Here is a 16,826-nt window from a genome sequence, read left to right on the forward strand (position 1 = left end):
TATTTCATCCAGTGTGATCGGCATATCAAGTTGTTCCCTAGTAGATTGGGATATCTATGTCATGGGGTTTGGTCTAGGAGTTCTTGAATGTCTCGTGCGCTATGTTCGTGATACAGCGTGTATAGTTTGGCATAAAAATCAGAAAACCTTTCTAAAATCCTTTGATCCGACCATTGTTGGGTGCCATGTTCATCCCTAATACAGTCAATCTTGACCTTTCCGACCCCCGCCCAGACCAACCTTGCAAGCGTCCTCCCAGGTCTATCACCTCCCCCTATTTCCTGAGGTCCTGCATTCTGGCACCCCTACGGGATTGTTGCATAGTGGGCTCACTTCTCTAGCCTCACAGGGAAGGTCTCCCCCCTTTGGACTCCCTCCTTTGGACAACTCATCTCCTCATTTAGATTCTCCTATCACCTTTTTGCACAGCATCTTCTCCTTCCCTACTCACTACATGCATTCCTGATTGCCTTTCAGTAAACCGCAAAAAAAGATGGCCTTTCGATAACTCCTAGAAAACCAAAGTCGTCTACCTCTTGACCTCCAACGCCCCCGCTCCTCTTCTCACCTACTTCATTTTGTCTGACTTGCTCTCACCATCCTCTAAGGCAGGCAACCTATTGGTCCTCCCACAACTATTTCAATCCCCAGCACTTCATTTTTGTGCTTCCTCTGCCATATTCCTCTTACAATATGTATCCAGCATAATGAGCAATGTGTGCTAGAAAGAAGTCTGCCAAACTCAGTACAGAGGATCTGCTGCAATATTACATGTCCCAAATCCTTTTATGACTAAGAAGGATGAAACGTTTAGATTCAGGTTTGTGGCATTCCAAAGGTCTAGAACAGGGAGTTTTGGTGAGTGCAGATTTGTTTTATGGTATTCAGCCCATGCTGTATCAGTACGGCTCAAAAGTGTACACTCCTGCTCCAAGGCTATCAACACATCACCATTGTACAGTAAGATGAATTCATGTTGAAAAGTGCATATTTGTCAGCTTCCACTGACCCGTCTTCCCCAAAACCCTTATTCTCCTCCTCCTCACCTGAAGAACAGGAACTCGAACTGATAGACAACTGTGGTCTCCGGGCGCTGTAATCCTTTTTTTTTTTTGCAGAGTGTCTCTCCCAAAAGGAAGCCACAGTGGAAGCTTCAGACCCAGCTCCCCTGGGGACTCCCTCCCAGAGGGGGACATAAGGGGGAAAAAGCCTAGCCAGGCACAAAAAAACCCTGTAGATTGTTGAGTGGTGGGGAAGTAATTCCAGCTGAGTCTTGCCGGGAGAGTTGAAGGGAGATGGGCTGCTATGGCTGGGGAGATTAAGGTCTCCAAAGACACGACTCTCGAGGTACTCAGGAACAGAAAGGGCTGTGTTGATAACAGCGCGTTCACAGAGGAATCAGCAACAAGAACAAGGATAGCAAGATACAAGCATCAGGAGAAAAAAGTAAGCACTGCGGCGAAGGGCAGAGGCGCCGCGTGCAGACCAGAGAAGAGAGAAAGCAAAAGAGCAGCGAGGGGCTAGAAGCCAAAAAGAGGCAAAAGAACAGAGAAAGCCTGGTTCCTAGCAAGGAACAAGGGAAAACAAACTAGCGTTGGGCACCAAAGGCAGCGGAAAGCAAAGCGCGGAGGTTGCAACGCAGCGAGCACCACTGGAGTCGTGGCTTAGGAACACATCCAGCGTACATTGAAACACTAGGCTGCTGCTATGGTTGCGCGAAGGACACAGTGGGGAAACTAATAGCCCCCTAGACGTAGTCTGGGCCACAGGCGCCACGGCGAGAGGTGCATGACAATATTCCTGTTCCTGTCCTTCTAGTGGAACTGACAAAGATTATAGATTATTGGGAGAAAAACCTACAATTTCAGTCCTAGGCTACTAAAATATTCCACCCTGTGCTCGCCATAGACATAGATCCTAGCGCAGATGTCTACTTATCTCAGAATTCTCTCTGAATTATTCAGTAGAGTTATCCCTCATGACATGTTCCATATTGCACCTGACTCCATGTGGAGGAGGATGAAGCGCAAATGAAAGTGAACATTGCAGCCCTCCCCATTCAACCCATTAGCCCATCCGTGCAGACTTTGATTGTTTGAGCACTATATGGTGGGCTTACGGAGAAGGAAGGGATGATTGACAACGAGCTGCCACATTAAAAAGAAGGCAGGAGGATGTCGCCAGCCACAATGGTTGATCTCCTCCTGCCACCTCACCTTGTCACAGGGACCTTTTCATGCAAGGAGACACTATGACAACCACGTAAAACTGCTGCCCCTTCTAATGGCATCATGGACTGTTTTTCAGAATGCCAGAGCCCTTTTCGTACTGTTTCATGTTTAATACATTGGTTCTAGCTGACTTCAGCCAGACCTGATAAAACGAGATCTCATTGCAGAAAAGTATATAAACTGGCATTAAAATAAATGTCAATGACAATTTTATACGCCTTGACATACACATACCTGGCAAGTCTTCCCAAGACCCATCTCATCGCCCAGGATGCAGCCATGCTGTCGCTTGACACACTGCGATAACCAATTAACGCCATCCAGTTGATAGGGCCGCAAATGAATTCCTAAAACAAAAAGTCACATACTACTAAACATTAGGAACAGACTATTTACGAACATTGAAGTGCACTTGATATTGTCCAAGAATGTAGTCAACCCTTCATCTGGTGCAAAATACAATCGCCCTCATTCTGAGGTTGGTGCTAGTCATGGCGCTATTAGCGCCATGACTAGCACCAATACCGGTACTGCCACCGACTTGGTGGTATGGGGACTTACCGGTCTATTCCGATCTATGCCGGACCGGTAAGTCCCCATTTGAAAAGCCATTGCCCATTCCCATTTGAGCCCCCATAGGGCTCAGTGGGTAGGGGGAAGGCGGTTATTGACCCCGGTATCCCTTTGTGGGTCCAGTCCATAACGCCTGGAGGGACCCGCAAAGGGACCTTGGAATAAGGCGCAAAGGGATTACCGGCACTGGTGTCATTACCGGTGCCCGGTATCCCTTTGCGCCCAGGTCGTAATGACCCCCAATGTGTGCGCACAGGCAGAAAATGAGCATTGCAGGTATCTATATGCTTGTTAAAGATGGCCTCAAGAATACAGCCACTCTCAAAAAAGGTGAAAGAGTTTTCATTATCAGTTTAGAGGGGATCCACCTAGGGGCCGTTCCTCTCTCTCTCATCTGCCTCTTTCGCTTCCTCCACCCTAGCCCAGACTTTCCTACTCTCCAAGTCACAAGAGATCTGCAACCCCTACTATTTAAAGTCTTACTGGATAGGGTTGAGAGCCTATAGGCAACCACATTATCTGTCTGACTTCCTCCAGGGGCTTCAAAATGTTTAGTAGCCTAGGAATCTGGAATAAGAATAACAAGATTTACTGGATTATGTTAAACAGGTAATATTTCGTCATGTGTTTCCTGTACTTGATCATCCATTATGAAATGTCACTACTAGTAACTATATTGGTTTTCGTCATAGGCTACAGAGTGACTACCTAATCAGTGGTCGAAGTCTATGAAAAGAAGTAGTGGAACTATGTTCCATGCTGGTCTGCCCCGCTCCCCACAAACCCCATCCCTGCGCACCCTCCCATACACAATCCAAACTCCCAAATAAACACACCTGCTATTTAAGGGACTGTTCAGTGCACTACACTAAAGTGCAAGCTTCAACTTCTTCCTACACTTTTATTTTAAAACTAAACCATTCCAGAATGGTTTCTTTTTAAAATAAAAGTATAGGAACAGTGAAACTTAAAAATAAAAAGTATGGGAGCACAGCTCCGGACTGCTCCCACCCACTTCGACCTCTGCTTCTAACGCATAGAGAATCAAAAGGAGGATATATTTCTATCCTGGCCATATACAATAACAAGGTAATACATTTCCTTTTTCAATTATTTTAAGAATATTTACAAACAAAAAGTCATTTTAAGCATTCTGAGTCCTATCCCTTTGTTTATATGTCACAGTGGTGCATCTCCGAAATTAGAACACCTCCCCCCTTTGTGGGTAATTTGAATGCATGATTACATTTCTGACGAAACATGTAGTGCTAAACATACTGCAGCAACAATTGCTATGAAATCAGTATCATGAATGGAATCTTTCACATGGACACTTTGTGATGCAACATTAAGAGTGTGTGGTGCAACATTAAGAGTGTGGTTCATTGCACATATGAATCAGGGCTCAGAGCTAGATTTCTCTCCCTGAGGAATGGCGATATTGATAATAGAGACAGATATATGTTTGAGTGATATTTTTCATGTGAAGCTTCATATGTATCAATATCTTAGAAGTTAGTCTTGTGGCACTACTACTTAACACTCAGATCTGGTGTTAGAATTGTTTGATACTTGTTTTACACTGTGACTTTGAAGCAGTTGCATACATGTGAGGTTATATAAGTATTAGAACTCCTAGTATTTATTCACTGTATTGAATTCCTAATTTAAAATCAGATCTGAGGTTGAAACTACGCATTATTTTTGTAAAGAATGTATTTTGCCTGTGATTGTTCAGGTGGCAGGCACATGATTATATGTATATATGTACTGTCATTTTTAATTGTCTTTTTGCACACCATAACTGTTTACATTACATGTTGAATTGATTATAGAAAGACGGATTGTTAAGTTGGGTCCGTGGCCACAAATGACCCTTGACATCTCTGGATGTACTGTTAACTCCTTTACTCAGTTCACAGTACATCAGGTACAGTACATTGAGTCAAGTAAGTAATAGGGACAGATGACATCCACTGGCATCCTCTCTCAGGGCTTACATCTCTATAACTGACCACCCTAGAACACTCTCATATGATAACATTCTCTGCTCTACATTCTACCACAGCATTCCACCCATTTGCAATAGATGCAGGCAAAGCTAGATACAACAACGGTCTTCTTCACTTTAGTGAAGTTATTATTGACCACTGTAAACATATACAACATTTCTTAATATAGGATAAATTGGGCCTATTTAGAGTTAGAATTATATTCAAACTATCATTGTTAGGTAATGACACCTTGAACAATTTGAGAAAAAACACAGGTGAATGGGATGAAATAACTCATTTTTAGGAGTTGTTGGATTAGAATCGAGCTCCAATGAGGGATTATGTTAGAAATCTTTAAGGGAAAATCATTACAATAGGATCTCCTAGTTCTGATCATAAGGAACACTGTTTATTTCTTGACAACAAACGGTTCAAGATAAACTTGAGCTATATTAGGTCTAAAAATGGATATGAACAGAAATTGAAAGACGATATAAAAGCCGAATAGACATATTGAAGAAAGAGTTAAATTAATTAAAACTTCAGACAACAATGATAAAATCAGAAGACGAAAAAAGGATCTAGTCGTAATGTGTCCTGAAGATGGATGGTGAATGAGCTGGACGTGCCTTCGTGAGGCTTCGGCTGATGGCGTGCTGTTGGGAGTCTCCTGAGTGGTGTACAAGACAGATAAGAAGGCACAATCGAACAGCGTGGTGAGAAGCACCCCCCCCCCCCCCAAGGCCCGGACGCTGCCGGGTGGGTGCCATTTTGCCTCAGGGAAAGTACCACGGTATGAGAACGCTACACACCGACGCCTACCTAAGCTGACACTGCAAATACAGCCGAGGTAAAACAGATGTTGGAGGAGGCCACGATCGCATTATTGTCTACTCCAGTGGCGCTCCGTACACATACCACAGCAAAAGGAATCTATGGGTAGACGCCCCACTTTGGCTCCAGGCGGTCATATCAGAGGTGGCGTGCCATGCTACGAGCTATGCCACAAGGTGCGCAGACCCCGCTGGAGAGAAGCGATGAGCAATTCAAGCCTCCAGGTGCCTAGTGAACATTTTCTGAGGTTCTGTTACGCTCACCTGGCCTCTGCGGGGACTTTGGGGAACGGTTGGAGCCCTCCCTGGATTTGGTTCCCCTGGAACGGTTCTCTCCCCCTGCTGCCGCAATGTGGACTGCTCCGGTTGCTGGTACTGCCTCTGAGGGAATACGAGAGGCAATGAGTATGGTGCAATGGTGTCGCGATCCCCCCTGAATCCTTTGTTCCAAAACGAGATGAGCAAGCGTTTGCCCATGTACGCTCACCTGATTTCTTGTAAGGATGAGCTCTCCGTCCTGCTCCTCATTAGCAAGGGCGCCATGGATGGACCTAGTTGCTTCACTGGTCCGTGGATGTGGCGTCTCAGACCAGCTGCAACCGACCACTTAATGATTATTGTTAGTGTTCAATGCAATGCCGTTTTTGCCATGATTATAGTTTGTAATTATTGCAATGTCTTTTGTCGTGATTACAGTTGGTAAATTCTTGCAAAGTCTTTTCTCTCCCTTATAGGCGTGGAGATGACTGCACGGAGTCGCATTGTTTAGAGTGATCCCCGATGGAGCCCAAGAGAATGGCGAAGCTCCCAGGTAGGTGGCAAGTTGGCCTTCAGGGTGGAACACGAGGCTCAGGTGTTGCGCGGCCAAGCGTAAGTTATTTATGCAATTTCTAACCTTGTATGTTCTTTTTCTCTTGCAGGGATGGCCTGGAGTCATCAAGCGGGAAGCGGCCGTCCAAAGGCCTGTCCGCGGTTGCAGGATGGAAGACTCCGTGAAGAGGATGGATGGAAGAAGCTCCCGCATAGCTGGAGGTCCAGAACAGATAACGATGCGCTCCAACTCCGATGACTAACGAACCAGGTAAGATACGATGCGCTGCAGGTGATGGTGTAGCGGGAGCCAGGTAATGCGCTTTCAGCGATGGTGCAGCTGGAGCCGGGTATGATGGCCCGGCCCCTCCCTTCTGGCCCCACCTTGTGGCTCCACCTTGTCACTCCCAGAGGTTCTTGCACATGCTCCCCAATATTCTCCTATGGCCACGCCCGGCCTGGATGCACGTGCCTTAGGAATAAAGTGTGCAAAGCACACTTTTGCATGAGGCTGGTGCCAAAGGCGCCAGGACTGGGTCCATTTGGACCCTGTAGGTGGCAGAAACATGGGCCCTTGTCCAGTGGCCATGACAGCACTCCCCCTCAAGACCCCTCTCACGGGCGTTCTTCTCCCCGGTCCTGGTTTGGCAGGGTTGTTACAGTGAAACCGTCCGATTAGACGAGGCGCATGGATAAATTCAACAGGTTCCCATGTGCGATCCTGAGGTCCGTAACCCTCCCAGTCGATCAAGTAGTACCATTTTGACCGTACTATTTTAGAGTCCAGGATGTCTTTAACCTCGTACTCAGGTTCTCCGTTTATGATTTCAGGCTCAGGTGGTTTTTTAATCCTAGCCTCTGGTTTCACAGGTTTTAGGAGGGGAAACGTGGAATACTGGATGGGTCCGCATATTGGCAGGTAGATCTAATTTTATGGCAGCAGGATTAATGATGGCCTTGATGGGGTAAGGTCCGAGGTATCTTGGAAGGAAGACCCGCGGTCCCTTCAATGGGATATTCTTGGACGCTAACCATATCACCAACTTGGTAAGGCGGGGCTTCCCTTCTATGCCTGTCTGCAAATCTTTTTTATTGTTCTTTGGCCTTGATTAGGTTCTTGGTTGCTTCCTTAAGAGTTTGAGTAATGGTCTTATGTAAGTTGGTGATCGCTGGCATTTCTAGTTCATCAAGTGGATCAAAGGAGGATGTCCGAGGGTGCCGACCATTCTGATTGGTCCTTTCCGTCTGACCATCGGTTTGGGGATGGTGACTTGTGGCTAGGCGAAGATCGGTTTGCGCTATCTGACAACACCTCCTCCAGAAAGCTGAAACTAATTGAGTTCCACGATCCGACACCAGTACCGAAGGAAAGCCATGTAGTTTAATTATTTGTTCCAAGAATACAGTGGCCAGGGTTCCAGCAGTGGGAAGCCCCTTTAGTGGAATTAAATGTGCCATTTTGAAGAATAAGTCTACTACGACTAGAATTGTGCTGAAGCCATTGCAGGGTGGCAGATCGGTAATGAAGTCCACGGACAATGTATGCCATGGTGCTGGTGGTACAGCCAACAGATGCAATAACCCTGCGGTGCTTAACTTTTGAGATTTCTGTTGTGCGCAAACACCACAGGTTGCAATAAACTGAACCACGTCCATTCTCCAGGTTGGCCACCAATAGTTTTTTCGAATTTTGGCTCGAGTCTTGGTAATTCCAGGATGTCCCTCCACTAATTACTTGTGGTAGTTTGCTATCATTTTGTTTTGCATTTTCTTGTCTTGAATATACAGCCTTCCTTGAAAATAAGGTAAGTTGTCTTTAATGGAGTAATGGTCCCCTTTAGCTAACCATTCTCGTTGGGCTGTTTGGTCCATGCGAGTCTGGAGATCGACCTTCAAGTCTTCCCAGCAGGCGGTTACAGCGATCTAGTTTTGAATCCGTTCTTCGGGAATGATGGGTACTGGTTCAGATGGTATAAATGCGTCTTTATCCTCTTCCATGCGTGACAGAGCGTCTGCTTTTCCGTTACGCACTCCAGGTCTGTAAGTGATAAAGTCATATTCTGCGGATAAAAGAGCCCAGCGAAGCGGACGCGAAGATTGGGCCTTCGCAGTTTTCAAATACTGCAGGTTACGATGGTCTGTGATAACTGTGACTGTATGTCTTGCTCCTAGCAGGTAGTGTCTCCAGGTTTTAAGTGCTCCTTTAATTGCCAGTAGCTCTTCGTCTGTGATGGCATAGTTCATTTCTTGTGCAGTAAACATACGGGACCAAAAGGTTATAGGATGTAATTGTCCCGTGTCCGGGTCCTTTTGTAATAACACTGCCCCCATGGCCACGCTGGAGGCGTTTGTCTCCACTACATAGGGCAGGTCAGGTCGGGGGTGTCGGAGAAGTGGTGCCGAGGTGAAGGCCAGTTTTAATTCCTGGAAGGTCTTTTCAGCTTCGGGAGACTAGAAAAACTTTTCTTCTTAAATAGAGAAGTGATTGGATGAACTATCAGAGAAATCCCGGGAATAAACCGCCTGTAAAAGTGTAACGCTCACCTGATATCCACAGGGACGTCACTCAGCCTGTTCTGACCTCTTACGACCTCAAACCCTTCCCTGGAGTCAACTCGACTGGAGACTGGGCCTTGTTTTCTTGGAAAGTGTGCTCTCCGTCCTGCTTTCAGCGCAGGGGCGCGTTGATTGATGCAGGCTTGTTGCTGCCTAGTTACTTCACTGGCAAGAGTCTGACAGGTAAGTATAATGAGTCTTTTGAACAGTTCTCTAATTTAGTTCCTTTCCTTTCTTAGATGATGGCCGGCGTCCGGGGATGGCAACGTGCTGCTGAGATGAGTAGCGCTGAAGGTTAGTGAGAGCGCGATGCGACCCTTTCGTATTTGTATTGAACAGAGTTCTTTTCCTGTGTCTTTTAGGTGCCACGGAGTGGATGCTGGTTATGAAGAAGAAATGCAGTGAGAAAGCGTGGTATGCGGCGCCTCTAGATGTTTCCACGCTAACCTGGAGTGTCTTTTCCCTCTTGCAGATGGATGAGAAGTTCCGGAGACAGAGTTCCCCCAGAGCGGCTGGGATTCAGGTAAGCGTTTGAAGCTCGTGCAGTCTTTAAAAATAAGTGAAGATTTGCTGAATGCTTACTAATGCCTTTTTTCTATTCTCTTCCCTTTTCCTTAGGAAGCGGCATGCCAGGATGGGAATGACACCGCCGAAGATGCCCGCAGAACAGAAGAAGCGATGAATGATGGGCAGAAGCGCCGCAAGGTAAGGCTGTTCCTAACGGTGTTCTTGTTCTTGCAGGAGCTGAGCGCAGAAGAAAGATGCAGGCCTACTGGAGACCGATCCGAACACGGTGAGTGTCACGCTGCATGTGCAGAAAACACAAAGCATGTTTCTCAGCCTGGGCGTGGCTTAAATAGTCTCTGGGTATCCCAGGTGTCTCTGGGCTGAACCACACCCAAAAGACTAGACTGGACATGCAGTTCTGGGAACTGAAATATGTGGGGGCATCCATCTTGTCCCCATCAAAGCACTACAAGTCCAATCCCCAATGTTATCCTATGGGAGAGAGTGAGTCTGGTGCCACAAGCGCCAAGTCTGACTCCAAGTGGGTCTTTGGAGGGATGGAGAGGCCCTTGAGGGCCATGTAGGTGATCGTGGCCTGGCTCCAGCCTGACATCTTGGAGGGCTGGAGACATGAGGGGCAGGAATCATGACAACAAGTTGGCAAATCCGAGTACGCTCTGCACTCCCTTGGTCGATGTTGTAGATGGCCACTGAAGAATAGCATCCACTTTGCGAGTGTCCATGTGAACCCCTTGTGGGGTAAGCATGAAGCCCAAAAATTCGACTTCAGTAACATGGAAAAAGCACTTTTCTAATTTGGCAAACAGCCGATGCTTGAAAAGCTTTTCCAGAATTGCCCTTACATGGCCAACATGATCTTCCTTGGATGCTGAGTAGATAAGAATGTTGTCAATGTGCACGAGAACACAAATATCCAACAATTCGTGAAGTACATCGTTCATGAAGAACTGGAATTCTGCTGGTGCGTTGCATAACCCAAAGGGCATAACCTGATACTCGAAGAGCCCCTATTTGTTTCGGAATGCGGTTTTCCATTTGTCGCCCTTTTTTACCCTTACCAAATGGTAAGCTCCTTGTAGGTCCAATTTTGTATAGATTTGAGCACTCTTCAGCTGGTCTAATAGCTCGGGATGAGCAGCAGAGGGTATCTATTCTTGACGGTAATCTGGTTCAATGCCCTATAATCTATACAAGTTCTGAGGTCGCCTTCCTTCTTTGGTACAAAGAAGAGAGCTGAGGAGGCAGGACTTGGATGGGCGATGAATCCGCTGGTTAGGTACTGGTCTAGGTACATCCTCAGGTGCTGATTTTCTTGCTCAGTCAGAGCATAAATTCGACTGCTTGGGATTTGTGCTCCAGGAACCAGGTCGATTTGACAGTCGTAAGGTCTGTGTAGAGGCAGAGTGTTTGCTTGTTCCTTTTGGAACACATCTGAGTAGTCCTGATATTTAGGGGGTAATGAACCAGAGATTCCTAGGATTGGTTTCGCCTTGAGTTGTAGGTTCCTCACGTCTCTGTGGTAGAAACTCTTTGCACATTTTTGAGGAAAGGTCAGCTCCCTTGTGCGCCAGTCAATCCTAGGGTTATGGGCTTCCAGCCACGCATTCCTAGGATCATTTGGAATTGAGGGGCTCCAATAAGATCGAAAAAGATGTGCTCCCGATGACCATCCTGACATATTAGCATCACTATGTCGTTATGTTGCGTTACTGGGCCGGAGGACAACTGAGAGCCATCCACAGCAGTGACGTTCTCCGATTGTAGTTTTTGCTAGAGGAAGACCTATCTGGGCGGCTAGGTTTTGATCGATGTAGTTTCCCACCGCTCCACTATCAATGTAGGCTTCTAGAGCATGTATCTTTGATGGTTGTTGGTGATGGATCACTAGTACCGGGATAACCAGGTGTGAGGTCTGTACAACTTTCTTTATTCCGCTAGACAAGTGGACCCCTACACTTGCCGGGCGTCAGAGTTTTCTGGATTCAGCTCCTTCTCTTCGTTGCTGTTGTCTGTGGCACCTACTATTTTCTTACGGGGTTTTATGGGGCATTCACAGAGGAAATGTCCAGCTTTCCCGCAATATAAACAGAGTTGTTGCTGCCTCCTTTTTTCCTTGGAAATAGGGGCTCGTAATCCCCCAATCTGCATGGGCTCAGTGGGTTCATGAATCTTGGTTTGGTGATCTCAGGGTCGCATGTAAACCGACCTCCCTTCGGTTCTCGTGACAATTGCACCGTCAGATTGATATATTCTGTGCAACACTCGGAGAGGATTGACTACTTGAGCTAACACATCTTTTAGCTCACCACAAAGCCACCGGTAAAACAGTGTGGCCCTTTTTCTCCTCAGGCCAATTAGTCTGTGCTACGAGAAGATTAAAGGTGGCAATATAAGTCAACAAATCGTGGATTCCTTGTCTGAGAGACAACAGTTCGTTATCTAAGGTGTGTGTCTGGCAAACAATTTTTCCAGTTCCCGTTGGAACTCCCCAATGTCTCGAAGTATAGGATCATCCTGATTTACCAATCGTATGGACCAATCAGCAGCACTGCCTCCCAAATTAGAAAGTACAAAAGCAACCTTGGCGCTATCGTTAGGGAAGGCCCCAGGTCTACACAAAAAATGAAGGCGGCACCGGTTCGGGAATATGGCATATTTGTTGGGGTCGCCGGTGAAACGCTCTGCCCCTGGAAGCACCACTTGCACTGGTGGTGTGGCTGCGGCAAAGGAACTGGTGCAATCCTGGGTAAAGGAAGCTGCCCTGCGTGTGCCTGAAGCAATTGTCTTGCCAAATCATCTGTCCGTTTGCGGGCTACAATAAGGTCTCTCCTCATGGCATTGGTCTCTTGTCTAGAGGCATGTACTTCAACCCGCAGCTCCCCTGGTAGTTGGGCCAACTGGTCAGTTTCTGAGGTCTCCATAACGCCCGGGCAGAGATTTGGAGAGGCTTCGCGTTCTGTTACGCTAACTTTGCCTTTGCAGGGATGTTGGGGCGCGGTTGGAGCCCTACCTGGATTTGGTTCCCCTGGAACGGTTCTCTCCCCCTGCTGCTGCAATGTGGACTGCTCCGGTTGCTGGTACTGCCTCTGAGGGAATACGAGAGGCAATGAGAATGGTGTGATGGTGTTGCGATCCCCCCCTGAATCCTTCGTTCCAAAACTAGATGAGCGAGCATTTGCCCATGCACGCTCACCTGATTTCTTGTAAGGATGAGCTCTCCGTCCTGCTCCTCATTAGCAGGGGCGCCTTGGATGGATCTGGTTGCTTCACTCGTCCGTGGATGTGGTGGCTCAGACCACTTGGAAGGTAAAGAGTCTTTTAACAATGACTATTGTCCGTGTTCAATGCAATGCCGTTTTTGCCATGATTACAGTTTGTAAATTCTTGCAATGTCTTTTCTCTCCCTTATAGGCGTGGAGATGACTGCACGGAGTCGCTGTGTTTAGAGTGATCCGCGATGGAGACCAAGAGAATGGCGAAGCTCCCAGGTAGGTGGTAAATTGGCCTTCGGGGTGGAACGCAAGGCTCAGGTGTTGCGCGGCCAAGCGTAAAGTTATTTAGGCAATTTCTCACCTTGGATATTCTTTTTCTCTTGCAGGGATGGCCTGGCGTCGTCGGGCGAAAAGCGGCTGTCCAAAGGCCTGTCCGCGGTTGCAGGATGGAAGACTCCGTGAAGTGGATGGAATGAAGAAGCTCCTGCATAGCTGGAGGTCCGGAACAGGTAAGGATGCGCTCCAACTCCGATGACTAACGAACCAGGTAAAATACGATGCGCTGCCGGCGATGGTGTAGCTGGAGCCAGATAATGCGCTTTCAGCGATGGTGTAGCCGGACCCAGGTAAGATGCACTTTCAGTGATGGTGTAGTCGGACCCAGGAAAGAAGCGCTTTCAGCGATGGTGTAGCTGGAGCCGGGTATGATGCGGTTCGAGGTGGTAAGCTGGAAAACAGGTAAGGACTCTGCGGGCGGCGGTAAGCGTTATGCTGCAGAAAGCAGACTAACGCGAAGCGCCAGAATGAGGACGGGTAGGCCTTAAATAGGCTGGCCCGGCCCCTCCCTTCTGGCCCCGCCTTGTGGTTCCACCTTGCCACTCCCAGAGGTTCTTGCACATGCTCCCAATGTTCTCCTATGGCCACGCCCGGCTGGGATGCACGTGCCTTAGGAATAAAGTGTGCAAAGCACACTTTTGCGTGAGCCTGGTGCCAAAGGCGCCATGACTGGGTCCAATTGGACCCTGTAGGTGGCAGAAACATGGGCCCTTGTCCAGTGGCCATGACAAGTTTGGGGGTGGTGTGAACGGCCAATGAGAACAGGCATGCTGTGGGGAACACATGGAGATCCATGCCTAATAGAGCACACCATGGTGGTGACTCCGGAGCGAGGGATAAGGGGCTGAAGGCGGCAGAAATTGAAGTGGAAGTTTGGACAGAGTGGAGGTTGCCAAAATGAGCACTGACTGTATGGGTAAACCTGCTCCCCTATAATGGGAAGTGCACACCTTGTGAGGAACACAACATAACGACTGTGAACAGTGGGTTTAGGTCTATTTGATTGAAAATATTGACCTTTACCGATTTGTTTGAAAATGCGGGGGGAGATGCCTCCCCTCTTTCCCCCACCTTAACCAAATTCCCTTACCCCACATCTATATTTAATTAATATTGACTGAAATTCCCAACGAATTCGAACAAAATAATTCAGTAAATTCGGAAAAAGTCAATTGGGCCACGATCAATTATGCTAATACAGAACTGTGCGAGCTGACGGGGGGAAAAGGCGTGCAGTGAAATGGGCACATAGTCACTAAACCTAAAACGGCATAAATGACCAGATATACTAGCCTCCCACGACATACTTCTTGGTCAGGAAAGCACCTAAACAAAAGCTAAGGAAGGATCTGCAAAAATCTGCACTAATGGGAAAGGCTGATAAAACCACCATGGAAGCAGCAGAGGGGCAGTATAGACACATTTGTCCACGGGGCATCTGGAACGTAAACATTGACCATGACATCAACTCGAGAAACTAGAAAAACCAGCCAGGGTCTCTGACCCCCACAGCCTTCACTAAAGAAAATCTCAAAGACTGCCTACAAAGCCTACAAGATAATATAGCACTTGAGATGGTGAATCTTAAGGAAGGAGTGGGGAAGAGTGTGGAAGGGCTGAAAAAAGAAGTGGACGCATTAAGCAGCAGAGTGAACAAAGTGGAACAAACTGTTAATGAAACAGTAACCCAACTGCCACTTGCATCGGCCGAGATGGTGGATCTCTGACATCAAATTGCACAGCTAGATGACAAGCGTGAAGATCTTGAAAAGAGGTCAAGGCTGGACAACATAAGGTTTAAGTTACTTCATGAAGGGGCTAAAGGAGCGAGATTAGAAGATCTTCTGTGCAAACTGTTAAGTTGTTTCTGGAGGACTCGCCGGAGTCGTCGTGAATTGAGAGAGCCCACAGAGTTAGCCTGTTTAAGCCTGCAAAGCACAAGGAGAAACCTAGGGATATCCTGTTTAAACTACATACGTATGTGCTCAAGGTAAAAATGCTCATGGAAGCCAGGACTAGAGGATGTATCGATTTTAGAGGGTCACAGTTTCAATTATTTCCGGATGTCTGCAACATAACCCTGCAGGAAAGATGTGCAACGAATTTAAGGATCCAGTCACTTCTCCCCAGGAGGAAGCTTGTGAGGCTAGTGAGGTGAGCCCACTATGCAACATTCCTAGTAGGGGTGGCGTAAGCTGGGCCTCACAGGGAGAGAACCCCCTCCTTGGGACAAGGACTCCCGTCCCGATGAGGAACTCCCTTTCGATCACACTCAGAAACACCCTAAGGCTATATCACTTACCAGAAAACCAGAATCCTCCACCATCTGTTATTCCAAACCCTCTGAAGAAGGTAACTATCTGCCTGATACCCAGATGATTAAAAATCTAGGCGCAAGAAGGAATACAGAATTGCCTGACACTGGAACGAAGAAACTCAAAGGAGGTTTGCTGAGCCTAATTCCGACAAAAAGAAAGGACTGCTGCTGGAAACTGGAGAAGCCCCAGAGCAGCATCATAAAAAGAGAGGAGCTAGAGAACCAGAGAGGGAGATCCAAGAGTTTCAAACCAGCTGGAGGGAAGCTGGCAACCGGGAGAGAACACTGTTTGCTAGTCTTTTTCCCACCTCCAGTTGGTATTATTAAAGACGGCAATTTCCACAGGCATTTCCTGCATTAGTTTGAGTTTACTAGAGGTTGGGACTTCTGATTCTTCGACCTTCCCGCTGATTAACTCCTCCCTGTTCTTTTTCTGCGTTTTTGCCCAGAAATCCGGTATGCCTCTACAGTTAATGCTGGTTCATTTCTAAAACAATTGTCATTGGCCCCTTGTTTCGCTCAGGACTAGCAAGTTCTGGGAGACCGACTGACGGTCCCTCAAGTTTGGTTTCGCCCGCCCCATGTTCACCTAGGTTAATGGGCAGCGGCGCTGCAGGGGTAGTTCACACACTGTTCCAGTCATCAATGACTTCTCCATTCTAGGCCCAACAATAATGTCACAAGATTTTGGTTCCAATGACATAGAAGGTCCTGAATCTCTGATCTTGATTTATCACATGGCTGCAGCAACAGTCTGTTAAATGTAGTTCCTCGCTCACCTTTTCCCCCCCCAAGGTAACCTGAGGCCGATCATTCTCGAGTATCTCCTTTTTTTTTAAAAACTTTATTTTTGTTGCACATCACGGCTGTCACATCATGAATTACATATATACTTTACAACCATGTTATATTCATCCAGATCCGTATCAATTGTTACCGATTGGCATCGTAATTTTAACAGTTAATGGCCTGGGCGTACATCTATAGGAGTATGTATGGGAAGAAGTAGGGCACCATACAGGGTTAAAACACCTTAAAGTTCGTTCGCACTGTTATCATCAGAGCTTTCTGAATCCGAGGAATTTTCGGTTAGGTACTTCCTGAGCGGTGCCCAGATGTCCTTTGGTTTGCATGGGGTAGGTAACAGTCCCACATACTTTTCCTCACATTCATTCACATATACCAGTGTGGAGAGAAACTGCTCCAATGTCGGGGGCTGTGTACTTTTCCACTTCTGCAGGATGCATTTCTTAGCGACTGCACAGGCGACATTGAACAGTCTCCTAATTTTTTCGGGCACCTTTCCGATGTCTCCAAACAGGTATTTCGGGGGGTTAAGATTAGCAGGGATTTGTGTAATGCCTTCTAGGGTGGTTGCTACTTCCCGCCAGAATTTTGCTATGAAAGGGCATTCCCAGTACATATGGTAGGAGTCT

General features: G+C 47.1%; 1 protein-coding gene across 1 annotated transcript in view; it reads right to left on the reverse strand.

Moving 5' to 3' along the window:
- The window catches only part of CHD1L (chromodomain helicase DNA binding protein 1 like), a 1,245,724-nt gene that overhangs the window by 1,203,682 nt on the left and 25,216 nt on the right, over positions 1–16,826 (reverse strand). The window contains exon 2 of the mRNA XM_069636461.1: positions 2,466–2,578. Within this exon, the coding sequence (XP_069492562.1) occupies positions 2,466–2,578 (113 nt within the window). The remainder of the gene's footprint in view (positions 1–2,465; positions 2,579–16,826) is intronic.

Source organism: Ambystoma mexicanum, chromosome 7p, assembly GCF_040938575.1.
Source record: "Ambystoma mexicanum isolate Mex_15411 chromosome 7p, UKY_AmexF1_1, whole genome shotgun sequence".
NCBI classification, from domain to species: Eukaryota; Metazoa; Chordata; class Amphibia; order Caudata; family Ambystomatidae; genus Ambystoma; species Ambystoma mexicanum.